At 34.4% G+C, this 18586-nt stretch overlaps 3 protein-coding genes across 3 annotated transcripts in view; 2 read left to right on the top strand and 1 right to left on the bottom strand.

The window, feature by feature from the left end:
• Positions 1-18586, top strand: part of LOC125656545 (uncharacterized) — a 185434-nt gene that overhangs the window by 52966 nt on the left and 113882 nt on the right. The window contains exons 18-19 of the mRNA XM_056143767.1: positions 9632-10264; positions 13663-13746. Of these exons, the coding sequence (XP_055999742.1) occupies positions 9632-10264; positions 13663-13746 (717 nt within the window). The remainder of the gene's footprint in view (positions 1-9631; positions 10265-13662; positions 13747-18586) is intronic.
• On the top strand, positions 2046-3065 carry LOC125659814 (uncharacterized). Its single transcript, XM_056143778.1, has 2 exons — positions 2046-2348; positions 2729-3065. Exons 1-2 carry the CDS (start codon positions 2087-2089, stop codon positions 2971-2973), a joined length of 507 nt encoding a protein of 168 aa, XP_055999753.1. The 5' UTR covers positions 2046-2086; the 3' UTR covers positions 2974-3065.
• Positions 2364-6981, bottom strand: LOC125663999 (uncharacterized). Its single transcript, XM_056143774.1, has 2 exons — positions 6690-6981; positions 2364-6223 (listed from the first exon to the last, which is right to left on the bottom strand). The coding sequence occupies exons 1-2, from the start codon at positions 6775-6777 to the stop codon at positions 5205-5207; spliced, it is 1107 nt and encodes a 368-aa protein (XP_055999749.1). The 5' UTR covers positions 6778-6981; the 3' UTR covers positions 2364-5204.

The raw sequence follows: 18586 nt of genomic DNA, 5'->3' as shown, positions 1-18586 counted from the left end.
GGTGTGACTTTGCGAGATCTCAGCCATTTTTGACAAGGGACTTCTGGGATTGGCGTCAAAAACTTTTCCTTGTTAGAGGTTTAGATTTAGCTCGGATTATTTCCCGCGCTCTAGTCATTAGAGCTCACAGTACAGAGTTTACACATCGATAAATTCTTCAAAAAGAATGTTTGATTCTTATAATTCCAATTCATTCACTTTATTAACAATTGCAAAAATTTAAATAGTTTCCCCGCACTATGTTATTTGTTTTCAGGCGTGTATGAATACATCGCGTTTTCGGATTTATTGATGTGTAAACTCTTGTTCAGCTTTATTTTTGTCCAATCAAAACAATTGTAATAAATAACATTGGAATTATTATCATAGTGTTGTAAACTGAATCCCAGTATCATAATGTTGTATAGTGAATCCCAGTATCATAGTGTTGTAAACTGAATCCCAGTATCATAGAGGGCGGAGCTCTCCCTATAGGTAACACGTATATACATGTTTAAAAGGAAAATATAGAAAACTAATGAAACATTAAACCATACCTATGGAACTTGAAAAGTTTGGTACCAATAGACCCTTTCACGATAATTTCCGCACATGCGCACTCGACACGTCGAGTGGCAACGGCATCTGTTTACATTTACGTTAGTTACATAAAGATGGCGACGCGCGGACATTTGAAGAAGTTGAGAGTTGGAGCACTCAAAGAGTTGGCAAAAGATTTGTCAATAAATATAACGAAGAAAGGTAAAGACGAACTTATACGTGAAATTCTCGATGCACAAGTTCCCGTCTCTTCCCTCACACCAGTCGTTTTTCGATCACAAAATGAAACCATATTTCCTGAAGCAAAGGAAAATCTTCCTCCCTTTAATTCGGTCTCTTACCAAAAATCACTACCCATGGGTCTCAAAATATCGTTTTCTACTATTTACGAATTCATGATTTCAAGGAGAACAGAATCCGGCAACAATATAAACAATTTTAAAGGGATGGACAGAGCTGTAAAACACTACGATGCTGGTGATGTGAGAGAAGTGTCCAGTGCACAGGTATACCATATTGTCAATCACTTTATTATGTTGACTTTTTTAAGCACTATATATTTTGAAAATGCAAAACAACATACTCAATTAAGTTTAAGACTAATGATATCATTGTTTATAAAGCATGTGCTGTACATAAAGGCACACCTTTTAAAAAGGGGTGGGGCAGTCGGATTTGAACTTCTTATAGGAGTTATGAGATTGACCACTGTTCAATATCTTCACTGCCTGGGAATCATTTACAATAAAAAAATTAAAAAAGGGTGTGTGTAAAAGATATAGGTTACATATGTATTTACATGTAAGAAGTACAGACTTTGAATTGAAAATGAATGCAATGTAATTGAAAAAAGGGGAGTACCCCCCCCCCTTTCCCCCTTTGATATGTCTGCAGCACGTAAAATGAAAACCACCTCTACTAGTAATTTCCCAATTTTTTTAATATTGTAATTCACCACAATTGGAGCATGTAAATCATTAGCAAAATATTTCAAATCAAGAAAAAGTATCAAAACACATGTGGTTTAATTATATATCTTCTTTTACAGGTAGATGATTCTACAGTGTATGTACGAGCAAGATGTTATGCCTCCATGAAAAAGCAGGAGTATAATGTCTACATTTGCGCGACAAAAAGAGGACATGCAACACCAATCTCCATAGATTCTGCATATTGTCAATGTCCCATAGGGTGAGTCTATTAGGGAAAGCAATACAGAAAATTGGTGGAAAAAAATACTTACATTTTCCTTCTGATTTGTACCCTGGATTGTTAGTAGGGATATTCATCAGTTTCATTTTTTTTTCTCCTATTATTTCAGATTTTAAGAAACTAAAAAGGAATGTCTCTGTTAATATCCATAAGGAATTGACATTATGACATTCAATAATCAATTTTTCTTTTAATTTATTATTATTATTTTTTGCTTTTGAAAGTCACAGTAGAGTCTAACCCATACTGTAAGTTTATGTGTATATTTGAATTTAATTCTAGCTTGACACAGGCCTGCAGTCATATTGGAGCATTGTTATTTGCATTAAGCAATATGAAAGATAGTGATGAGGAACCACTGAGTTGCACATCAGTCCTGTGTCAGTGGAAAGCACCACGAGCCAATGCAAAACCACAACCTATGTCTGCACTTGCACATAGAAAACCTTCAACAGACTCAACAAATGATCCAATGACTGAGCCTGCTCCTCATCCACAGACAACCTTTGACCCCAGACATTCTATGGATAGGATACCTGACCTTGACCGTACATTGCAACACCTACAGAAACTTAAGGAAATTTTTCCCAAAACAGGTAAGATAAAGCATCTGGCAATTGATGACAGCTCAGACTGGACTTCTTTATTTAAGGAAATTAACACTATGTAAACAGTAATATGATCTCTTTATCTTGAGATAAACATAATTATAACAAGTGTATAAAATTGAACAATACATTTGACAAAATAAAAAGCAATCATACATGTATATGTTGCAAAAATATCTAATTGAGATCTAGATGACTTAAAATATACTGTATCATAGACATAACAATTATAAATAATACACCAGTAATAACAAACTTGACTAAAAAACACAAAACAATTTAATAATGAATCATAAGATTTGAATTTGATTGGATCCTATAATCAACATGTATATATTAAATATATTTTAAATATATGTTTGTTTCAGGGATGGTGCATATTTGGAATATCCCAGACCCTGTCCCTATGGCATCACATGAAGAAGAAATTGTGACAACCAAGGACCCCTACATCATGAAAATGGAAGAAATGCTTTTTACTGTTGGCAACTGTGAGTATCAAACACAGAACAAATTGATATTGAAAGTTCTACATGACCATTTACCACCTGCAATAAATTTCGTTCCTACCAAGTTTAATGAATGTACAATAAAAAGGAACTGCTTAATGTAACATATGACCCACCACATAGTAATATAAAACAGGTTAATATATCAACACATTTTTTTCCAGTGCCCCCACCTTCCATTGACATGGATCTAGTGATGTTCATAGAGAAGTATACACAGGAGCAGAGAAAGTGTGAAATGTGGAAGCAGTTATACATTGGAAGGATAACTAGCTCCTTATTTGGGGATGTATTATCTGCTGGTAACAACTCCAATTCTCTAATTAGACAGATAGTCGAGGGATCAAACCTTGAAAGGTATGTTGAACAAAGATATCATATGTGCATGCATGCATGTAACATTTACAAGATTGCATCTTAAATTCTGTTTTTAAAAATTCAGTAAACAAGATCACCTTTTCTACTTAAACATAATACAAATTAAAAACATATACATCAGTATATACAAGTTATATTACCAGACACAACCACCTAACTTCTTATGGTAGATTGATCCTAGATGTGATATCATATGTTTTTGCAATAATTTTTATTAAATTACTTTGCACTTGATGGGAATATAACTTTCCGAGAAATTTTATTCACTGGATAATATAAAAAAAATTGGTTATTTATTGATAGTGATAAAATTTATATTTTTCATAGTCTAATCAATTATTTCTAATGAAATTTTTTTGATTATTCTGCTTTACAAAAATGTGTGATTTTCTGATTTTGACTTATACTGTCTGACATCTACGAAGGCGACAACATACACATTTTCTTTGGTTACCAATTAAATCAAGCCATATCAAGTGGAAATGGATATAGTTTTCCACTTTCAATTAATATTTATTTATAATATTTTTGTATAAGTAACATGAGGGTGGAGCTACCTTAAGTATAAGTTAATTCTTGATGTTCTGATATTTTTGAATTAGGTAAACAAACGTGCCAGCATCTGTACAGTGGGGGATAGATCACGAGGACACAGCCTGAGTGGAGTACTCTATGATGAAACAAGTACTGGGGGACAGCTTTAGAATCGACCCTACTGGATTGATGCTCTGCAGTACCCATACTTTTCTAGGTGCATCCAGTGACGGGAGGGTAACAGAAGAGAACAGCACAGGCGTGCTTGAAATAAAATGCCCATACTCCATAAAGGGTACTTCGGTAAATGCCATGGAAATACCAGATATCCTTGCAATGGAAGACAAGAGCTTTTGTCTTGAAAATACTAGTGAAGGACCAAAGTTAAAGTCATCCCACAAGTATTATGCCCAAGTACATGGAGAAATGGCCTTGATGAGTGCCCCGTGGTGCGATTTTGTTGTTTGGACTGCGGCAAAATCCAACAATATATGTGTTGATAGGGTTTTATTTGATCCAGAATTTGTGGCTTCAATGATGCCAAAACTTGTTCAATTTTATATGAAATTCATATTCCCAGTGTATTATGATCAAAATTAATTTCCATTTCACAGAGTATCCAGTATTCATAAAACAAGTATTATGAAATTGAATGCAATAGGTATCATGTGAGTGTACATGAATCATGGTCACAGATAATGGTATATCACATTGCTTATAAATGAAAAAGACTTGTCTGAAACATTTTTGTTATGCAAAATACTCTTTTTGGCTTTTCTGAAAGCTATAAAATGGAAAAACGATATATTGTCAGACAACCAGACTTTGTTTGACCATTAAGGTGGCTCACTACACCCAGAAATAGTTTCTCAAATTAGCACGAATTGATTTAATTATAAAAGATATGAAGATATGATGACTTACAATAAGTATATATGCCAAAAAGGCAAATTTGGATAAAAACATGATTTTCAAAAAAAATATTTCAACACATTTAAACAAGAAACTCTGGGGAATTTGAACTTGAGATATGCTGTTCACCAGCCCAATGCTTTAACCACTGAGCTACAATGATAGACAAACGAATCGATCGATACAAATGTCACAAAACATTTAAATCGCCGTCTTGTGACATGGTGTCATACAGAGTATAAGCTTTAGTGTAGTGAGCAACCTTAAGGTATTCTGTTTATAATGCCCAATGTAATCACATTAAATTCATGGATAAAATTGTTAAAGCCAGTATACAACCGAGTAAAGCTTAGGGTCACTATTTGAAGGTAAATATTTGTCATGTACAGTAAATCATGGTTATAGCAAACTTCCAGGGTCAGCGAAAAACAATTTATTATAATCAAACTTAAGTGTACCTTATCCGTTTACCTGATCAGGTTTTACTGTATTAGATACCACAAGGGGAATTTTACTTATCTTCCACAAGGGGTACATCAAGATTCGAGAGCCAACAGCATACTTGAAATAACTTACTGACAAGTGGTATCATTGACAATGGCAAAACACCATCAAAAATATGAAAGTTTTTTACTCGGCCTATACTACGCTCTACATGTATACGGAGCTGTGCAATTTCCTGAGTATTATATACATCTTCCACAGCAAATTGATGGTCATTACGTAAAAAAGGGGGGATATTAAGATAGCATCCTCTCTGTTTAAGCAAATCTGTTATCGTGAAACCCTTATCTGCCATAACGCTATCACCTGGTTCTAAAAGGTCCAATAGGCCTGACTCTTCTGTGATTTGTCGGTCAGAGACTTTTCCACCCCACCCCTCAGAAACAAATGATATAATACCAGATGGAGTGATGCCAACCAAAGATTTAGCTGTATTATGATTCTTGTAATTTGAAAATGTTAATGACTGATTTGTTAAACTGGATGATTTTTGAATAAATATTTCAGTGCAGTCTATAATGATACGTGTATTAGGAATTTTTTTAAATTGAGAGGGCATTGTGCGCTGAACAACATCTTTGGCTGGAAATGGATTAAGGAATTTCAGTTCTTTATGAAGAAGACATAGCCAGGTGGTGTAATATTTCGAGAATGTGCTAGGAGCTATACAAAACCGCTCTGCAATGTCCTGGACAAAAAGACCCAAACGGTTTCTCATAAGGACAGCAAGAAGCTGATCTATGGGTTGGAGATGGGACCTACGCGCTCTTGTCCTGTCTGTCCCTGGCAACGTATGGCTCTCCCCAGTCCAATAGGTCATCCTTTCACACTTATCCTTCAGGTAGCTGAACAGCCAGAGAAACATTGCAAAGGTTGGAAGACTGGTATAGAACTTTGTCAGGCTGTCATTGTCTGCTATCCTGTGAACTCCCCATCTTTCTCTCTGTAGATCACGTTTGGTCTCCCGCAACTCTTCCTGCAGTTTTTCATTCTCTTTTGAAAGAGGGTCAGGGTCGCACAAAGTACCTATAAGTAAATAAATTAAATCTAACTATGAAAATATCACGATTAAATTCATGCCAAGATCTGTGTGTGTGTGTGTGTGAATGTACATAAATTTGTGTTCTAAAATGATTGTATTACTTTTGAGCTACCCTATGTGAGTATGTTGTAATTATAATTATAAGAACTCATATCATCACCACTTCTTTGACATTTTGTATAGCTCATAATGTAAATATATCTTGATACAATTGTTTATTACAGGGTTTCAATATGATGCAACACAATACATATTGCAGAGCCCTCAAAAGTCTTTTATGAAGTGTGTTTTTTAAAAAAATATATTGAAACACTGGCTAATATATATATATATATATAACATAGTGCACAAGATTTTTTAAAATCTTGTACATAAAAACCCAATGCATTCTTCATAGAGGAAATTGATTATTAATACAAAATCCGAGTGACATCTTTTTTTTAAACTGACCTGCATCCTTGGTTTTCATGACATTTGTAGTCTCATTTCCATGATCTGGTTCATGATCTGAAGGTATATCACAATAATTGGAATGCATATATAACGACAACCTCTTGTGGGATTCCTCCTGCACATTTTCATCCCTCTGTTTCTCATGAGCCTCCTGAGAATGAAATAATAGCAATTAGAGAATAAGACATCAATAAAGTAGAAATTGAATACTTTATACAGGTGCTAGTACAATTTCACTTTTTGAGAACATTGCAATAAGTCAAAATTTCAATCACATGTAAAACATTCATTACTTTTGAACTGAAACTCTCAATTTGCAGACACTAGAAATTCAATGAAACAATATTGAATAGCAATTTTATTTTCGAATGATCGACTTCTCAATCATTTCATCACAATATTCAGATTTTGACTTGAAATTAAGATATTTCATGATCCTGAGGCCAGATCTTTAAAATTTAATCAAAATATAAATTTCATTATAATGCCATCTTAACTTTTTGCAAAAATTTAAAATGTGTTTTCTTCAGTATCAAAGCCAGGTGAAAGGTCCAGTTGATTTTGTGACCTGTATACAATAGTATACATCTCACACTTTATTTCTTTTGAGATTCCAATTACCCAGAAAAGTTGGTGTGATTCATATTAGTAAGACTGTTGAATTTACAACCTTTGATTGGTTGCCACAAAAGTATATATTTTACTAATGATGAACAAAAATTCATTTACACACTATGTTCTGAAGATCCATCTATTCTAAATATAACTGGACTGGAAAATTTATATTGAACAATACATGGCACTGTATTTGGATGCAACTATGTGTTATGTAATCTCTTCTTTCTTTATTTGTATATGTATATGTACAGTATTTGTATATATTTACATGTTGCCCCTTGAGGTTCCTTAACTGGAAAATAAAAAATATGTATATATGTATAACAGTTGTGCATTTTTAATTGCTATGAAAACTTTGTACCACCTGGTCTGGTTGGGATGTTAGGGTTGTGTAAAAAATATAATGTACATGTAATATTGATACTTATTGGATATTTAACATATTCATTAAAAAATATTACTTCCCTACATGTTGGTAAAAATTATGTCACCTTTGGTTTACACTTCAATCCTACAGTTGGTATACATACTTGTGATAATACATATTTTCTTACAACATATAAAGCAAACCTCATAACAATTAAATGAGTCATACATGTATAAATACCTTAGATTGCTGACGTTCAAGTCTTCTAGAATCTCTGGCAACCTGAGACACGTCTCGAACAGCTGCTTTGTAAGAAAACAATGTCGGCGCGTAGTTCTGGTCTGATGGATCATACCCATGCCACCCGTCTATAAAATGGACTGAACAGACCCAAGTGTTGTCATTTGGGGCCCAATTTTCCCTATTAATAGCTTTTATCCAAGCTCTCCTTTGTCTCTTGTCCTTCGGAAATCGAAAAAAACTAATGCCACTGAATTTGCTCGTTGAATTGTACCTATTTGTACACTTGTACACACAACAACTTTTTACCATCGCGTCGTTCGATTGTTTTGTTTATACGGAAGCCTTCGTTGCCACTCAGTGACGTTTATACGCATGCGCCGCAAGAGGGCGCTTTTTAATCGTGAAAGGGCTTATGGCGTCGATTCGAATACTAGCGTGTGAACATGTATTTCTTCATTTTGAATCTCGTGTACCCAATTTCACGTCATTCTGAGATGTTACATGGAATCCGTAAAAGCATGTAAATCTTATTTTCTTAATCATATATAATCACTCTTCGATTTAAAACGCAAATCATTGTACAATGCAATGTCTCCTATATTTGTGTATTTGCTAAACACCGACGATGAATATGACGTCACAATGCACTGTTTACATCAGTTGCATAACGTTTCCCGCGTTCAATAAATAGGCGGATTAAAAATGTCTAAAGTTAGAATACTTTGATTGAGCTCTGTCCACATACCGTAGGTGATAATATTTCGAGCTATTTATGCCCTGTTATGGATCTAGATACTAATGACAATATTTTTTTGCTTCACTCTCAAACACGATCACGCTGTAAGACATATTAGTGTTGTAAACTAAATCCAAGTATTATAGTGTTGTATAGTGATCCCAATACCATAGTGTTGTATAGTGATCCCAATATCATAGTGTTGTATAATGGATCCCAATATCATAGTATTGTATAGTGAATCCCAGTATCATAGTGTTGTAAACTGAATCCCAGTATCATAGTGTTGTAAACTGAATCCAAGTATTATAGTGTTGTATAGTGATCCCAATATCATAGTGTTGTATAGTGATCCCAGTATCATAGTGTTGTATAGTGAATCCCAATATCATAGTGTTGTATAATGATCCCAATATCATAGTGTTGTATAATGATCCCAATATCATAGTGTTGTATAATGATCCCAATATCATAGTGTTGTATAGTGAATACCAGTATCATAGTGTTGTATAGTGAATCTCAGTATGATAGTGTTGTATAATGGATCCCAATATCATAGTGTTGTATAGTGAATCCCAGTATCATAGTGTTGTATAATGGATCCCAGTATCATAGTGTTTTATAGTGAATCCCAGTATTATAGTGTTGTAAACTGAATCCCAGTATCATAGTGTTGTATAATGAATCCCAATATCATAGTTTTATTTAAAGAATCCCAGTATCTTTCGTGAAGAATCATAATTATGTAAAATGTATACCGCCCAACATGCAACTCACCTTCAAATTCAAAGTCCCTTCATTGAATGATGCATAGACCAAAATGTTGTGGCAATTCACCAAACTCTTTACGAGTACAATTTTTTGAATAGGATGTTAAAAACTTGATCTAACGTTAACGATAAAGATAATGTAATAATTGATAACACCTCTGCTTAGAATCATATGTGTTATTTGATAACTATTACTTGTTTTTAGAAAACGTTACAATGGCCAGTTCCCATTCTGCGTCTACACCGGAGACAACAAATTTACTCAGAGCATTTCTGCTTCTGCTAGGTCCCTGCACTAAACAATTCCGAGACGTATTACGCAGATATATACCACATTCAACATTCTCACAAGTCATTTCACAGGAGGAAAATAAGAATGCACTTCTCCGTCTGACTACAGTACAGCGAGATCTTATTGTACCTACACATGGTAGTTACAGTGGTACCTACGATGATATGGATATCCCCTTGATCTATATGCTGCTTAGAAACGTATGTAGCATACCACCACACAGCAAGGGCTGGGGAAAAGACCCAGACTCCATTGACAGATCTCTCTCTGCCAACATTGAGAGGATCCGAATAGCCAGAAACAAATGCGCTCATTATCCAAGTGACTCTCTCTCTAATTCGGAATTTAACTCACTTTGGTCAGAAGTGAGATCCGCCGTTGTAGACCTAGACTCCTCTCTCAATAACGGGAATCAGTATGAAAGAGAAGTTGATTTACAGAGACAGAAATCAATGAACCTGGAGCGTGAGCATCGTTTGAGGGAGGAGATACGAAAACAGGCAGAACAAATTCGTGAAAACAGAGAGGAGATACAACGAGTAAATGGTGAGTGTAAAAATTACTCAATCGACCAGAATAATCTCGTCACTGTCTTTTACTTCATGAACCATTATGTGTAAACTAGATAAACATTTATCCTGCACAGAAAATCGGAGGTGAAGTTATGACACATTGAACGTTTTGATTCAATTGTAACTATGAATCGTTTCATACTTGAGTGCACTTAACTACAATTTCAAGTGAGCTTATCTTATGACCAAAGATTGGTGTGATTTTTGCAAAGTGGCTTAAATCTCAAAAACGACACTTTCATTGTCCTTTGACCTTGCACCAGTGCACCCCTAAGTCAGGGACTATCAGATAGGGCAGTTTTATAGGGATCATTGCTAACTTAGAGGAGATCATAAGATACATATTGAACAAGTAGGCCATTAATTTACAAAATGCATTAAAATTTTAATCAAACTTTGTTCTTTTTTAATTATATCATCAAAACCCCTTATTTGAGAGGTTAGAGGGCAACTCAGTTTGCTATTCCTAATATTTGGACAGATATTTAGAAACTGCATCAAACTTTTAATGCTTTTAAAATAAGGTTTAATTCTTAAAATTACCATTAAAATGAAGGAAAATGGGTTAATGTAGATCAATACTCTGCCTACGTCTTAATTAAATTTAAACGTTTCCAACATGTGGTATAGTTTCAAGGACATCGGTTTGATTTTTACATGGCGATATCAATATCCGATATCGATTCCTCCCAGGCCTAGGGCGTTCTAATTAGTTGCGGTCAAATTGTGTATTTAAAAAGAGGGGGGGGGGGGGTAAAGATGATTCAAGATTTAGAAAGTATTGATGGGCGAACAAACGACATTTTCGCGGATGTTGACATGCCAATTGCATCGTACATGTCTGTAAGGCATTTAATGTACATTGACTAATCTCGTATGTACAAGTTTTATAATGATATGAGTTGATGCAAATGTTTAACATATGGCATTACGGAGGCATCAGAAAATTGGGGAGACGGATGGGAAAGGGGGTTGTCAGACCAAGTCATATTTCCAGCATCATGATAATATTTTTTTTTCTCTCGTTTTGTCCTGATGACACAATATCAAATATAAAGTAAATTATGTGTTTTGTTTACATTGCATATATTTTAATCAAATGTGTTTTTATTTACATTATATATATATATATATATATATATATATATATATATATATATATAGCAAAACGCCACTGATCACAGCTTCACCTGTCATTGATATGTTTTGTTTGATTTGACAGATATGTACACCATGTATAACTATAACCCTTGGTTCAAATATTTAAGGAAAGGTGTCCAAGTAGAACACAGCTCTTAATTCTTCATGTCAATAGAAGGCTTAGGTTCATATGAATAAGTTGATTAATACATTTGCTAAACCTTCTAGAATAGAAATTGGAAAGAAAGCAAAGAGGCATGTGTGACAATTTAATAGCGAGCAAAGCTCGCGTCGCCCACGGACACAATGAGCTCGCTTCATTGATTACACATTACACATTTGAGTCACGTGATCTGCTCTTCGTCAGCTGAAAGATTTTACCCGTAGATTTAAAAAAATATTAGCAAATATCGTTTTTAATTTTCATAAATATTTTTTTATTCAAAAAATTCGAACGCCTATTGGAGTCGTTCAGGTATGTTTTCTTAGATATTCATATTATGCATCAAATCACAGCGAAATTTAGACTCTATGGTATCTCATTTGCAAAAAAAGTACCATTTTCATCATTCTGGAAAAAAATCATATAAAACACTTGAGAGCTTGTATCACTTTTTTGATGGAGATATCATATTGTATACAGTTGTAAGAGGTGTTTTAGCGAGCTATGAAATAAAAAGTTAGTGAAATCAGCTACCTCAAAAGAAATGTTTCGTTGTTTGATAAACATAATAGAAGAATAAGCTTTTTGTCATATTTTAAGTATACAGTGATCCCCTGCTATATTGCCCCCCGTTATAATGCCACCCCTGCATATCGCCAAAAAAGTTCAGTCCCGTTTCCTCGCTATATAAAACCCCGTTATAACGCCATCCCCCGCATACCGCCATCCGCCAACCTATTTACCGGTACGATTTGGTCAATTACCGTTATAATCACCCCCGCTAATTATCGCCAATCAACGGCTGGAAAATTTCAATGAGCAGGCTTAACCAAGTATCCGCCGTTAGTCCTCCAGGTATCAGAGTTTGGAGCAGATAATAAGTTACGTAAACGATAATCATATGCGCCTGGGTTCAAATATGCAGTATTGTTTTTAAAATCTAAGTTTGGTGGACACACCGTAATCTAATAGGACATTAATGTAGTAGATAAAATTTGTTTGATTTCTTATGACAGCTGTACACACACACACACCCTTCCCCGGTATAATGCCACCCCCGTTATAATGCCAAAATTGCTGAGGTACAAACGTTGGCGTTATAACGGTAGATCACTGTTTATGCATGAAACTTCTAACTTTAATATATTGTGACCTACATTTTGATTGGTTAATTTGGATTTTGAATTTCGAATTTGGAATGTCGTATTTTCAATTTCGAATCTTGAATGAGCCTTCTGGGCTTTCGTATATTACAGCCTATTTGTTTCTGAAAATAATTATTGTTAAAAACAATAAAGAAGTACATTTTCCATTAATGTTGATTATATGTAGATGAGGTGCTTACTTTTGAAAAGCAATAGCAATAAAAATAACAGGTCAATATCTACATGTTTAATCTCTATCTATAACTGGAATATATAACTTTCTTACAAAGGCTATTTGTGTCATATTTGAGTATATTTAGGATGAATATAGATCTACCTTAAATGAAAATGTTAATCATTTTTGGCCATTATTTTACAAATGGCACCACGATATCAATGATACACAATTTTGTACTTTTCCAAAACATTTAAGCAATTATAACAACCATTAAAATTAGTGACAACGGCTCAACTAAGATTGTCAATCATAGCATTGGGCCATGACTTTCTAAATGACACCAAATTGTTGACGACATTGCATTAACATTACAAATTATTACTATCACATGATGTATCTCTTCACTAACAAACTTCTGTAATGTAGAAAATGTATCATGTTCATCGGTTAAACGTTCTAAGCCCTTTGGACATTTTCTTTAAAAAAGCATCTCATTTAGTCCACATGCAACTAGCTATCACAAGTTTCGTCCCTATTGATTTTATATTCCCAACATGAATAACGGGATTGATTCCAGTTCGTTATTTTTACTTGTTCATTTATTGTTTCATTGACATCTCGGAAACTTGCCTGGGTCATTGGGTACCTAGACTCAAATGAGTGAGTGTTCAATTCCTGGTTGTTTCAAAGTAGCTATCATGTTTTGGGTTTTTTTCTAATTGACTAAAAAATATTTCCCTTTTCAGACAAAGTGGACATGATTGAAGACAAACTTCAAGAACATACAAGGAAAACTGAAGAAATTCAACAAAATCAAATGAAAGTTGAAGGTAAGATCCTGAGATGTTAAATAATTGATTAATTTCATTCATGAAAGGTGATGTAACAGTGATCGATCTCATCGTACCTATAAGTAATACAAAATAGATAATTGGGCAAACACAGGTCCTGGATGTAACAGGTTGGATCAGATGCGTAGGACGAGTAAACACCCCCTGTTGACCGGTCACACCCGCTGTGAGCCCTATATATTGAGCAGCATTTCGCAAATTCTGTGGTGGTTATAACTATCTAGTTTGCCAATACACCATATCTTTGGGTCAAATGCTGTCTGAAGTGTTTGATACCGATTGTTAGGCCGTTCTTGGCACACTGACTTTAACTACGGAGAACTCCGTTTACCTGATCAAGATATAGGGCCCACGGCGGGTGTGACCGGTCGGCAGGGAATGCTTATTTCTCCTAGGCACCTGATCCCATCTCAGGTGTATCCAGGGGTCCGTGTTATCTCAACTCTCTATTCTGTATTGCCTGTAGGAGTTATGATATTGATCACTATTCGTTATCTTCACCTTTCATTTAGCTGCCAATGATATATGTTTTGTTTTATTTGTATCCCCCATTGGAACGTATGTCGTTCATGCACAGACGTTTCATTCTATTTGTGATGTACCCCAAGTTATCCGTTACGCTTAAGACCGTAACAGTGAAGATTCTTTATCATACCAACTTTTAAAGGTTTTCATGTCTTTGTCATTACAACAGCCCAATACTGTAGTAGTATCTGGATTTGTTACTTAAGATAGCGAAAGTGTAGTTGGTAAATATTTATCACTTCCTGTTCACTAAACATGATTTACATCAATGATGTGTTTCTTCTTGTGTCCGTCTGGATACATTTTGCATTTTGTTCTGTGAATATTTATCACAGTCAATGAATTGTTTCTAACACATGTGTCATAATTTATTGATTAAAATACACGGTTAGTATGAATGTAGCAAAAATACTTAAAATGAATTATCAGAATATCGCCAAGGAAAACGGACTGAATGTATATTCATAAATACTTGTATGCGAAGTTGATAAAGTATTTCAATCACATTTTGAGTTACGTTTTTTGGGTGTATCCATGCGCTATATTTTGTAAAGCCCTGTTCAAAAACTGATGTAAGACTTCGTGAAAGAAATGTATAAAATTAACACAATATAGAAAGTGTGACTTGTTATACAGTTACCGAGAAAAAGAAAAATATGGATAGACTTTTTAAAAAATATTACAGAAAAGACCAACAAGGGTAATTTGACATATTAAAGTACCTCATTCAGTGTCAACTTCTTTTAGGCTATCAAATTTGAGGTCGTTGTATTTGTCTGACTATCTTACAGTGTATATATCGAAAAATTATTCTTGTGTTTAAAGTTTAAAATCGCATGACTCCAGAGTATTTGAATGGTTTTAGATTTGTGAATGAGGTAAACACATGAAATACTAGACAGAGCTCTAATAATTCTATTTAGGTTACAAGAGTCGAAACAGAGTATTTTAGAAGATCTTTTATCATTTCAGCAGCAATTCTATGGAACTCATTAACATATTTATTAGAAATTGTACAACAACGAGATCTTTTAAATCAGCCTATCTCAAACATTAGTTTGATTCTCAATAATACTCGTGTGTTTATGGTCATTATCTTATCTGTATGCAAGTTAACTGTGATATTTTCATGTTTTGTGGTAGATGTTGTCGATAAGTATATATGTTAAAACAGGCACGATGTAAACTAGTTTGTATAACCAATTGTAAAATCATCTATAAATCAAGTGCATTATTAATGTTTTACTGTGTGACCGTTGACACCAGCCCTTGACATCTTGCAATGCATCATTTAACGCCGGAAATATAACGCGGCTGAACTGTGCATTGTGATGTCATCATTAGCTGTCGATTGTTTTCTTTCTATGAAAACTAAGAAATTATCCATAGCAAAACGTACGAAGGTATGGGAAAACTTGCCTGGAATTTAAAATCATTTATGATACTTTCCAAACAATTTATTTGTTTTATCTACGCGGTTGTGAATGAAGTATGACGCAGTGACGATGACATTGTTCCGGAAGCATTATTTTTCAGCCGATGAAGAGAAAATCACGTGACTTAATTGTGTAATCATTGACACAAGCTTCGCTCGCTACTATTATTCAGTTTGATTATAAGAAAGAAGTGTAGATACTTTAACTAATCAGATATATGTTTCAAAATCCGTTTTTCAAACACCTATATCGTGATTTATTTATCGGCATTGAATGTATAAGTGTACTGAAGGCGAGATTATCACACTGCAGACGTAACATCCTTCAATGTGTGCGTCGCATTTGCTGTCTGACGTGTTCCATACCATTCGCTACACCGTTCTTGGCACATTGATTTTGACTAAGGATTAGTCCGTTTACCTGATCAAGATATAGGACTTGCGGTCGGTGTGACTAGTCGACAGGGGATACTTATTTCTCCTTGGCACCTGATCCCATCTCTGGTCTATCCAAAGATTTGTTTATGTCCAATTCCTAATTCAATATGCAATATGCAAACGTCATAATATTTTTCTGACGTGTCACAAATTTCGATATATGCAGCGGTTTTCAGAAAGGGTTCTTTATCATTTAAATGCCTCTTGTGAAAGGGAGATCAGTGCATAATAGACGCCACAGAGTCGTCCACTTTTGCTTCATATTCATATATTTTATTGAAAGTAGATATTAACGACAAGCTCATCCAAGTTTATGACAAACGGGATGATTCCAGCTTCTCCATCGTCAACTTCCCATATTTATGTAGCAATATCCCATTATCACCTGCATGGGGTGTTTATTTCTCTCAACTGATTCAATACGCGAGCGCTTGTTCTCTCTATGATCGGCTTTCAAATCGAGGCAAGCTACTGACAAGCAAATTGATGGTGCAGGGTTTTGAACATACATTTAATTTCGATTTAATTTTCTAGTATTTTGTCTCTTAGAATTTATAATTTATTTGCTAAGATAGAAAGAAAATAAGTATGTTATTTTATGTGTTTAATCTGTATTTAATCAATATGAAATTAACTACTACTATATATCTAGTGATAATGATAAATGAAGACGTTATTAACTGATGACTTTGTCAACTGATTACTTTATCATTTTCATTGTCAACTTTTAAGATTTATGTAGCAACATATTCTATTATCGCCTGCATCATTTTTCTCCCAATTGATACGTTACGCGAGAACTTGTTTTTCATATGATCAATCATTGATCAATTTTTAATCCAGGCAGGCCACTGACAAACAAGTGTATGTTATAGGGTTTAACAGTCTTGTTTACAGTCAGCATGTCGTACATTCTATCATAGTCCTCTCCCACGATCAGGGTCAAAAGTTTTAACACTTCTCTGCCAATTGAAAGGGTTTTGGCGTAATGATGCTCCATGGCTAAAGAACATGTTCTTTTCGAAGTTATATAACAGGGATAGTATTTGATCAAATAGAATGAAACATCCCAGGTCGATACAATGAATGATTTCAAATTTCATAATGAATCGAATTTTATTTTTCAAAAAAAATATGCTTCAGTTTTAGACACATTTAATATCCCAGCAAATGGGTCGAATGAATATGAGTTACCGTACCTATACTGTATTCCTAACCCACATAAAAACCCTTAAAAACAAAGATACATTGCAGGATCCAGTTAATTTTAGACATATTTGATATCCTAGTCAATGGGTTGGATGAATATAAGTTACCGTACCTATACTAGATTCCTAAACTTCATAAAAAGTCTTACAAACAACTTTGTTGGAGCCAGCAAGTGTTCTACCAAGCCCATACTCTTGCTCCTCACGAAAATATTAACAGGCTAACAGCTGTGAAGGAGAATATTCAAACGTACTGTGCAACTACATATGCCAAAAATAGTTTAAATCAAATATGGATTCTAAAAAAATCTGAAGAACTTTTAGTAAACTTGAAATCGTAAACTTTTCTCAAATCAACAGCATCAAAATGCATGACTTTTCAACACTTCACACGACCATTCCTCGCTATAAATTAAAGATTAGACTTTTTAACATAAGCAGTTGCTTCTTCAACAAAAATGAAAAACGGAAATATTTATATCTAGTGATCAGTCATCCAAAAATTACTTTGTTAAACACCATTCTGAATCCACGCATAAGTACTCTGAAGTTGAAACAAAAATATGTTGGAGTTTCTCATTGACAATATATTCGTGGTCTTTGGTGATCAATTCTTCCAACAAGTTTGTTGGAATTCATATGGACACGAATTGTGTTCGTTTGTTAGATGACCTGTTTCTACATTCGTATGAAGTAGAATTTATTCAAACACTTCGACGTCAGAAGAAAAAATATATTGCTGTTGCCTTCAATTTGACACTTAGATATATCGACCACGATTTGTCTATTAACAATAACTTTCATCCATATCTTGATTCGATATATCCCTCTGAGCTCTAAATAAAAGACACAACAGAGTCGTCCACTTCTGCTCCATTCGTAGTTATTTTATTGAAAGTAGACATTAATGGCAAACTGACAACTCAACTGTATGACAAACGGGATGATTTAATATTTTCCATCGTCAACTATATTCATGTAGCAATATTCCATTATCACCTGCATATGGTGTCTTTATTTCTCAACTGATTCGATACACAAGCGCTTGTTCTACATATGGTCAGTTTTTAAATCGAGGCAAGCTATTGACAAAAAGTTCTTTAAACATTATAGGGGCGGATATCCGTAACTAAAGAGAGTATCATCACCATTTCTTCACAGTGTTGGGAGTAGTCCATTAATACCCTACCCCCAAAATTTCAGTCCCCGGGAG

The sequence above is a fragment of the Ostrea edulis genome, chromosome 7, assembly GCF_947568905.1.
Source record: "Ostrea edulis chromosome 7, xbOstEdul1.1, whole genome shotgun sequence".
NCBI lineage: Eukaryota > Metazoa > Mollusca > Bivalvia > Ostreida > Ostreidae > Ostrea > Ostrea edulis.
This window is presented reverse-complemented; position numbering and strand designations above follow the sequence as displayed.

Excerpts from the sequence above, each read along its gene's own strand:
- LOC125659814 (XM_056143778.1), top strand. The coding sequence starts at position 2,087 with ATGAAAGATAGTGATGAGGAACCACTGAGTTGCACATCAGTCCTGTGT. Across the intron at positions 2,349-2,728 it reads GGAAATTTTTCCCAAAACAG|GGATGGTGCATATTTGGAAT; the intron begins GTAAGATAAAGC and ends TGTTTGTTTCAG.
- LOC125663999 (XM_056143774.1), bottom strand. The coding sequence starts at position 6,777 with ATGCATTCCAATTATTGTGATATACCTTCAGATCATGAACCAGATCAT. Across the intron at positions 6,224-6,689 it reads CATGAAAACCAAGGATGCAG|GTACTTTGTGCGACCCTGAC; the intron begins GTCAGTTTAAAA and ends ATTTACTTATAG.